General features: G+C 35.7%; 1 protein-coding gene across 2 annotated transcripts in view; it reads right to left on the reverse strand.

Annotated features, from left to right (window-relative positions):
* BTAF1 (B-TFIID TATA-box binding protein associated factor 1) overlaps nt 1–9,912 on the reverse strand; it is a 109,802-nt gene that overhangs the window by 55,532 nt on the left and 44,358 nt on the right. For both annotated transcript variants that reach the window (XM_045291236.1, XM_004701077.3), the window contains exons 5-8: nt 9,323–9,486; nt 5,790–5,926; nt 3,315–3,444; nt 2,359–2,427 (exon numbers count right to left, since the gene is read on the reverse strand). In XM_045291236.1, coding sequence (XP_045147171.1) covers nt 2,359–2,427; nt 3,315–3,444; nt 5,790–5,926; nt 9,323–9,486 — 500 coding nt within the window. The remainder of the gene's footprint in view (nt 1–2,358; nt 2,428–3,314; nt 3,445–5,789; nt 5,927–9,322; nt 9,487–9,912) is intronic.

Below are 9,912 nucleotides of genomic sequence, written 5' to 3' on the forward strand. Positions count from 1 at the left end.
AAAAAAAAGAAATATGTAATACTGTAAACTAGATGCCATAAATAATACAATAAATAATAAATGATAAAAAAAGAAGAAGAAAAATATTTTATCAACATATAAAATTACTAATGAGTTATTTTTCATTTTTTTTCTTTTATACCAACTCTTCAAAACTCAGTGTTGGACTAGGATTTGCCATATTCCCATTCGTTCCTAGTCTCCTTTTTCCTTCCTATTCATTATTAAACTCAACCTCTCTACATCTTAAAGCCAAGCTATGCTGACTACAACAATATGTGCAAAGGTTGGCCACAGTGTTTTATTTGCATATTTCCTTTCAAGGAATTATGTGGTATGGCAGCACCATGCTATTTTTATGCAGCTACATGCTATTAGAATTACTTTGGGATTATTTGTATTTTATGGGATGATAGGGCTTAATTTTATTTGTTTACAGGCACTATTAGTTGATGTTAGATTGTTATTGTAAAAATAGTGATGATGCAATTTTTTAGCAGGCAATTCAAACTTCCTCTTGACAATGCACTTTGAGACTATTATGAAAGTTGTTAATATTAAACTGCTCTAGCAAGGTGTTGTGTGATTCCATATAATTTTATTAATTTAAATCCAAGTAAAGATCAAAATTTTCCAATTAAAAAATGGAACATATTTTTCAAGAAAAAACACACATTAATTGTATGCTATTTTGGGTTTTATTTAAATCAAAACACATTTAAACATGTCTCTGTGATCAATAATGGCTGCAGGAAAATTATTTCAGTAGAGGATAAGTCAAAAAGTATTGCTATAAGAGCATAACAACTTTATTAAAACAACATCATCAAAATGTGAAGCCATTTTTTCTCTACACATCCTCCCTCTAAGTTTATATACTTCTGAATGTGGTGTTTCCATGTCTCTGGCCCTTCCCTGAAGAATTAAGCACTCTTTAATTTATAGCCTTCCTGTAAAACAATCAATTTTGGCATCCTGAAGGAACTCATCTTTTGTGTCTTTTAAATATTCTTTGAATTGGGGAACAAAAGTAAATCAGAAGGGACAAAATCGTGCCTCCAGAGTGGACGGGGTAAGGTTTTCCAACAGAATTCTCACAGGACAGCTATTCTACTCTTGTACGCACCAAAGGAAGACAGTCCAAACAGAATATCGTGACTAATGTTTCACTGTCATGAGGATCAACTGCCCTCCTTAGACAGAGGATATCTTCCGTAATCTGAAGAAGGGCAGCACTGCACCCACTTATTTAGCATGCCATAGTCAATAAGACTTGAGTTGTTTTAAGAAGTAAATCAGGGACTAGAAGGGCTGCTAAAAAATAATCCCAAACTCAAGGGCCAACGGAACGGAGACAGAATGGGTTTTGATCACCAACCTTCAAGTTAAATAAAAGGCACTTTACTTTCACCTCTTTTACATTTTAGGACCTGTTCAAGATATCTTTGAAGAAATATCTAAGACTAAAAAGATAGTTTGAAAATTACAGTTCTCAATCAATCAAACTGTCTACTTCCATAGGAAGTTATGGAGGAAATCCTTAACAAGTTGAACCTTTACTCCATTTATCATGATGTTACCTATTGGCCCAGTTGTGAAGATTTTTATTTTCTTTACACTGAGTTGTAACCCATACTGATGGCTGCAATCCTTATCTTCATCAGTAAGTGCTTCAAGTCCTCCTCACTTTCAGCAAGCAAGGTTGTATTATCTGCATATCACAGGTTATTAATGAGTCTTCTCTAATCCTAAAACCACATTCTTCATATAATCCAGCTTCTCTGATAATTTGCTCAAGAGTGCATTTAGTCAATCATGAACAGATAGTCTATAAGAACACTATTATAAGGATAAAAACCAAGACAAAGACTTGCACATAAAAAGAAATAGAATCTAGAGCCATGGTTCTCAACCTTCCTAATGCCGCGACCCCTTAATACAGTTCCTCATGTGGTAGTGACCCCCAACCATAAAATTATTTTCGTTGCTATATCATAACTGTAATTTTGCTACTCTTATGAATCGGGTGACCTCTGTAAAAGGGTCATTCAACCACCAAAGGGGTCGCAACCCACAGGTTGAGAACTGCTGCTCTAGAGATCCCAAAAAAAGGGAGGGACAAACTGGAAAGATGAATCAAGAGAATGGAAGACTGAAAGGTATGATTTGGGTGAAAGGGAAGCTGAGGGTCCCTAGGAGAAATCAGGGGAGGTGGAGCAGGATGGAACATGATAGCAGGGGAGTTCATGAGTGGCTTCAATTTTTGGAGTTAAGAGTTGATGGTCTGAAATATAAATGATCCCCATCTAATTCAAAATAAAAAATTTACTAGAGCTAAAAGAGAAAGAAAAATCTTACCTCCCAGGATGGATTAAAAAGGTCATTACAGAGTTCTTCACAAAAGCTTTCCAAAGGCCATTCATTTGTCTGAGGTAGAAAAACAATTACTATCAGTACTAAAGATTTTATGCTAATAATTTTACTTACAGGTCTAATAAGTTGCTGTATGTTGCTGTCAAGTTGATGGACTCACTGGGACCCCATTTTTCTTAGAAGAGAACTGCTCTGTCAGTTTGTGAAGTCCTTAGGTAATACAAATGTTTAAGTGCTCAACCACCAGTTGAAAAGTCAGCAGTTCAAGCCCACCCACATGCATCTTGAAAGACAAACCTGTTAAGTTTACTTCTGAAACGTCACAGCTTTGGAAACCCTAATGAGCAGTTCTACTCTATAAAAGCAAGGTCACAGCATGAGTTAAAGGTGACTGGATGGGGAGAGGGGAGAAAATGAGGAGCTGATATCAAGGGCTCAAGTAGAAAGCAAATGTTTTGAGAATGATGATGGCAACAAATGTACCAATGTGCTTGACACAATGGGTGGATGGATGGATGGATGGATGGATGGATGGATGGATGGATGGATGGATGGTGATAAGAATTGTACGAGCCCCCAATAAAATGATTTTAAAAATAATAACTGGATGGCAACGATCAATAACAAATAAGAGTAAGAAGCAGATCCCTGGTTTTTCTTTTGCAATAAAGCTGAGTGATTTCAAACTCTCAACCTGGCTTGCAGTCAAGCGCAAACAATTTGCACCAAGCAGGTATCTTCTAGTATTAATAACCTGGCTTTAAATTTTTTAAATAATTAAAATTTTGACTAATGAAATAAATACATATTTTTATAAAGATTTAAAGAAAAAAATGATTTTTACTAACAAAATTTTCAGGATTAAATACTGTGTACTGAAACACTAGTTATATAAAATTATAAACAACTCCAGTGAACAATTCAAAGCATTTTTATGGTACCTCTTCAATTAAGGAAGAGCTGTCTGAAAGATTATCAATCAAGACTTTGGAATCATTTGCAGATTGATTAATAACAACATTTGCTATTTTCCGTCTCTTTTCTTCTGGCTCTCCATCAGTGCTATCATTGCTAAAAAAAAAAAAGTCATCAATTAAAAGAATAAAAGACAATGTAAACCACAATGAATATAAAAGAATCCAGCATTTGAACAAATATTTACCCGTATTCTGCTAATATGATTTACTTACAATTCCAAGTACCAAATACCTAAAGTTATAGCAAGGTTGAAAAGAAACTCTAGAAATATTGCCAATGTTTTCTTCTTTTGTATTAATATATTTCATGTAGTAATATATTTATGCAATGACATTCATTTTACTGAGAGTGAAGTTTTTGTAAGACACTGGATTTTTTCTTTTAATAAAAGGACCAATTTCTTGTCTTACAAAAATATGTATCTAAAGTTAACTGCTTAAAAACGGTTTGAGCAAATATCCTACTACTCTTTGCTGTTGAATATAAAACTGATCAGTAAATTCTTCCTTTTAAATTGAATCTTAAATCTACCAAGGCTCATTTGTTCTCCTGCTTCACAACCAGTTCCCTTTCTTTTTATTTTTAAATTGCCCCCGCTTATAATGCTTTTGTTGCCCTTGAAAAAATGAGTCTACTGAGTAATATAGTATAAACATGAAAAATATGGAAATGATCAATGGAGACTACAGAAAATAAGAGGAATGGCCATGAATTTTACATTTAAAAATACCAAAGCTAGTTAGTCTAATAGCAAATTAGTTATACCAAAAATACCAAAGCTAGTTAGTCTAATAGCAAAATATTGCAAAGGAAGACAAGCCAAACTACCTTCATTTGGTATTAACAAAGTAGCACCTTTTAAGGCAAAATAAAGCATTCTTTTCTATAAATATTTCCTCCATAACTCCATCTTAATTATGTGATTTTTATGACCAATTTTTTTAATTAAAAAAATAATTATTTTAAAACAAAGATGAAGAAAGAAATCTGAATTTCCCTAATCTCATCCTTCTTAATGTCTCTCCCAATTCTAACCAATCTAGTCATTTTATCCTTGAATTTGTTAGGCATATTTCCACCTCCTGGCACTTGCCCTTGCTGTTCTAGTTAGAATGCTCTATTTCCAGATATTACATGGCTAGTGCTATCATTTCTTTCCCATCTTTGCTCTGAAGTTCTGATGCACCCATTAAGTATTCTATATAAAATTTCAAACCTCCGCATAAAACACTTTATAGGACACTGCCTTGCATTATTTTCCTTGAATTAATATAAAATGCATTGACTTTTTATCTTATTCCTCATCTATCATTTTCTCTATAATATAAAATCCATAAAGGCTGGACTATTCGTAGAATAGTGTGTTAAATACATGTTTCTGGAGTGAAAATCATGAACTCTGAAAAATAAAGTTTAATACTTCTAATATTCCAAATTTTTGAATAAAGTACTTACATGAATAGATGCTAGTAGAGGTACTTGGTTAGGTTATTATATGATACTAAAAAGCTGATAACTTAAAAAAGAGGGTACTAGTTAAAGACTTAATAGAGTTTATGTTTTAAAAATAAATTTTAACCCCCAAGTAAAATTTTCTACCAAATGCTGTTTTTATTTAACCTCTAGTGCCTTTCCTTTAAATAAACACTAAAATCACTTTAGCTCTATGTGGGTGGAAAAGAATGCAAAAAGTTTTGTCAGCTGCAGCAAAATCATATTTTCAAAGGCTTTCAAATGTTAATTTGTCATTTAGGCAAAATTTCTTGAACATCACTGAAGACTGATTTAATATATTTGAATGGGGTCTACAAATATGCTTTTAAACAAGCCCCTCATCATGTATCAGAAGCAACTGATTTTGAACCACCCTTTGAGAAACATTGCTCTCTAAGCCATACAAATATTACATTTTCTTATTTCTTTTAGCCACATAATCCTTTCCTACAACAGAAGATAAGCAACCTGTATTAGGGGTATAAAATCTGACTAGGGAATAGATGGTATAACATTATGACAATAGTTGCATGGTACTAATACAGTGTTTTTAGTGTGAGGTCCCAGACCACCTCTCTGATTTCATTCTCTATTATTCTCCCTTTGGTATACTCATTTCACCCACAATGTCTTTCCATTTCTTAAATATTCCTTAAGTAAAGGATCTGCATGTTTCTTGTCGGGATTGTTCTCCCCTATGGAGATTTTCAGCCATCATTCAAAATTGATAATTAATAAGAGAAAAAGTGCGCCCAAATGGGTTTTTCTGGGGAAGTGGGTCTAGTCCCTAGTAATAAGTTTCCCTAACAACGGAGAATGACTATCTAAATGGTATTCTGTAACTAAAATCAAGGCCTAAAAAACATGTTTTATAAATCAAAGCAGACAAATTTAAGCTACACAGCATTACTGTTACATATGAAAGAGCAAGGAAAAAATGTTACCTCTTCTCGTTAGTTTCCACTGCATCCCGGGACCTCTGTTTTGCAAATAATTTGGCCATTCTTTTAGCTTTGTTCTTTTGTCTATTGCTCATTCCTGCTCGAAATTCTGAGTCAATCAATTCAGCTGCCTGGAGAGTCTAAAATAAAAGAATACTGAGCTTAATTTTTGCAGTTAAGCTCAATATTCACAATCTCAGCCTCAAAAGATTACTTTATACACTTGTGAAAATGGTGTTTCCATCTCTCTAATCCTGGCCCCCGCCCCCCAAATTTTATGCTGTTCGATCTTCAACACACTAAAATGGTAGTTTTGACATAAATTGTGTTGCTTGAGTTTTGAAAGCTGAAAGGACAAGACCAGAGCTGTACGGTAAGATTTTCCAATGAAGTTCTTATAGAACTCTTGCTACCTTCAAAGAATGAGCAGGTGCACTGTCTTGATGGAGAAAATTCCTCCGCTTAAATTCCCGGTCTTTTCTCACAAATACAGTTTTCAATCTACTTACAACTTCTTCCTAATAATCATCCTTGATTGTCCCATGTCCCTGAAGAAAATTTATCAAGATTACCTTTAGATTCTAGTCACACACAAAAAAAGTTCATAACTATTTGAGTTGACCTCTCTGCCTTGCAAATTCCCTCAGAAGCCACGATTTTGATTAGACACCTGCCCACCCTTTCTTAAATGAGACTGTGGTAAGTGTATTATTTTGAGCACTTCCCTGCAGCCATTCACTGATTTGAGAGATGTGTCTTGCTTGGAATAAACATGGGCCATAGGTGAAGTAGAACACTAGTCACAGTATCTTTTGACTTAACCTCAAATACAAGGTAACAATTGAGATGAGCCTATGGCAACAACTAATCTTTTTTAAAAAATCATTTTATTGGGGGCTCATACAATTCTTATCACAATCCATACATGCATCCATTTTGTCAAGTGCATTTGTACATTTGTTGCCCCCATCATTCTCAAAACATTTGCTTTCTACTTGAGTCCTTGGTTTCAGCTCCATTTTTCCCTTCCCTCCCTGCTCCCCCCTCCCTCATGAACCCTTGAGAATTTACGAATTATTATTTTGTCATATCTTACACTGTCCGATACCTCCGTTCATCTACTTTTCTGCTGTCCATCCCCTAAGAGGAGGCTACATGTAGATCCTTGTAACTGGTTCCCCCTTTCTACCCCACCTTCCCTCCACCCTCTCACCACTGGTCCTGAAGGTATCATCTGTCCTGGATTCCCTGTGTTTCCAGTTCCTATCTGTACCAGTGACCATCCCCTGGTCTAGCCAGATTTGTAAGGCAGAATTGGGATCACGATAGTGGGGGAGGAGGAAGCATTTAGGAACTAGAGGAAAGTTGTATGTTTCATCATTGCTACACTGCACCCTGACTGGCTTGTCTCCTCCCCGAGACCCTTCTGTAAGGGGATGTCCAGGGCAACAACTAATCTTAAAGCAATACCATATCAAAGGTACTTAATAAATAAGGCCAACCCAATCTAAATCTTGCAAGCCTAAACATGAATGCCCACTGCATTTCAAACTATTATGTCTGTGGTTCACTTTCTCAAACTTATCTGCTCATTTAATTTCTTACAACACTTCTCACATTACACACTTTCTAGGTTCACCTTTATTTTGTTCTTTGCCTCTCTCTTACATCACACACTTCCCTCCCTTTTACAGAATTTCTTTCATTCTTTCCTGAAGGCTATTGTATTTTTTAATCTCTTTGTATTCTCTACCCCTTTTCTCCCTTTATAAGCCTGCCACATATTCCCTATATGCTGTTATTCACAAACAATCCTAGTCCTGAAAAATATCTTTTAAAAATGCCATTGATTTAAAAGACAACTAAAATCAGACTCCACTTAAGACAAGAAAAAGGCCATGGAAATGAAAAGGCAAGAATTGTTAATAAGGTCCGTGAGAATCTATAATGATTATGGGCAAGGGCATGAGTACTAACAGTTGAAATACTTTATTTCACTTGTATGTAAACTTTTCTAAGGAAAGATTCATAGGATTCCCAAAACTTCAAAAGAACTTGTGACACCAGCTATCAAAAGATTTAGCGTCTGGAGTCTTAAAGGCTTGAAGGTAAACAAGCGCCCATCTAGCTGAGAAGCAACAAAGCCCACATGGAAGAAGCACACCAGCCTGTGTGATCACGAGGTGTCGAAGGGATCAAGTATGAGGCATCAAACAACAAAATATCATCACTACGAATGAAGGGGAGTGCAGAGTGGGGACCCAAGGCCCATCTGTAGGCAACTGGACATCCCCTTACAGAAGGGTCTCGGGGAGGAGACAAGCCAGTCAGGGTGTAATGTGGTAATGATGAAACAAACAGTTTCCTCTAGTTCTTCCTTCCCCCAACCCCCCCCCCACTATCATGATCCCAATTCTACCTTACAAATCTGGCTAGACAAGAGGATGTACACTGGTACAGATAAGAACTGGAAACACAGGGAATGCAGGACAGATGATTCCTTTAGGACCAGTGGTGAGAGTGGTGATACTGGGAGGGTGGAGGGGGGGTGGAGTAGAAAGGGGGAACCAATTACAAGGATCTACATATAACCCTCTCCCTGGGGGACGGGCAACAGAAAAGTGAGTGAAGGGAGATGTCAGACTGTATAAGACATGACAAAATAATAATTTATAAATTCTCAAGGGTTCATAAGAGAGGGCGGGTGGGAGGGAGGGAGACAATAAGGAGCTGATACCAAGGGCTCAAGCGTAAAGCAAATGTTTTGAGAATGATGATGGCAACAAATGTACAAATATGCTTGACACAATGGATGTATATGGTGATAAAGAGTTGTACGAGCCCCCAATAAAATGTTTAAAAAGAAAAAAAAAATGAACTTGTGACACATGAAAAGAGTTAGAGACACACATGAGAATCCTTTGGGAATTAAAAGAATAGGAAAGTAAGGAGAGAAAAATTATACATTCATTACCGCAGTCACACAAAGCTGTCAAGAAAGAATACAATCAAAGCAAATGTTTTGAGAATGAGGGAAACAAATGTACAAAACTGCTTGACACAATGGATGTATGGATGGATATTGCTAAGAATTGTACGAGCCCCCAATAAAATAAGAAAAAAAAAGAATGCAATCCATCTGTAGTACTCACACATTAGTAGGAAAAGGTAAACATGGCTTGAAAGAGCACAGATTTATATATGTATCAAAATTTTCAGGAAGGATATACAAGTCACTTAAATAGGGTTGTGGGGGGGTGTGCCTATCAATATTTAAATATTTTACTACTTTCTCAATTAAAAGAGAAGACTCACTCTGTATTTCTAGCATTGCTGTATCTGACTATGACAGCCCTTACTAATGTCCACTCTCCCCATAATATACTTCTTTTCCTCAAAGAATAAAAAACAAGTAGTACAACTAGGCTCACAGTCCAGGATTCACAAAATAGGCTGGGATTTTTTCTGTAGAAACTGTCATCAAAAATCCAATTTACAAAGGCACTTACAATCAAACAACCAAAGGTTTTACCTACAGGTTGTTTGTTTACCAGGGCTGCTGCAGTTGGAGAGTAATCCAAATCTTCATCATTGAATAATTCTTCAGTACTCATTCCAATAGCTTCTCCCACACTGAGGCCAAGTTTCTTCTGTAACAGTTTCCGCTGGCGTGCTATCCTTTCTTTAGGATCCACCTCACCTACAGTTAGAAATTAAATATATTTTACATATCCTCCATATCAGTTAAGAAGTTTTGTAATATACTTCTATCACAGATTCCATTTTTAAAAAGCATTATTCCTGCCAACAAAAAGTCACACTCAAGCTCTGAACTTGTCAAAAACCAATGGTGCTGCCTCGTTATGATCCAGAAAGTGCTCTAGTTAACAAAATTCTACAAATTTTCATTGTAGTTCCTTTATCATCCACCTAATAATTACCAAGCACTTATAAAGTAAAAATATTAATTTCTATGCAAACAAATCAAATTTCTAAAAAAAAATTTGTACATTCTCTGAAAGATCTAACTAAGCTAGCGATGTAACAATGATGAAAAATACAACTTTCCTCTAGTTCCTAAATGTTTCCTCCCCGCTCCCACTACCATGACTCGAATTCGACCTTG

The sequence above is a fragment of the Echinops telfairi genome, unplaced genomic scaffold (assembly GCF_000313985.2).
Source record: "Echinops telfairi isolate 266 unplaced genomic scaffold, ASM31398v2 ScPeMD7_70;HRSCAF=299, whole genome shotgun sequence".
NCBI classification, from domain to species: domain Eukaryota; kingdom Metazoa; phylum Chordata; class Mammalia; order Afrosoricida; family Tenrecidae; genus Echinops; species Echinops telfairi.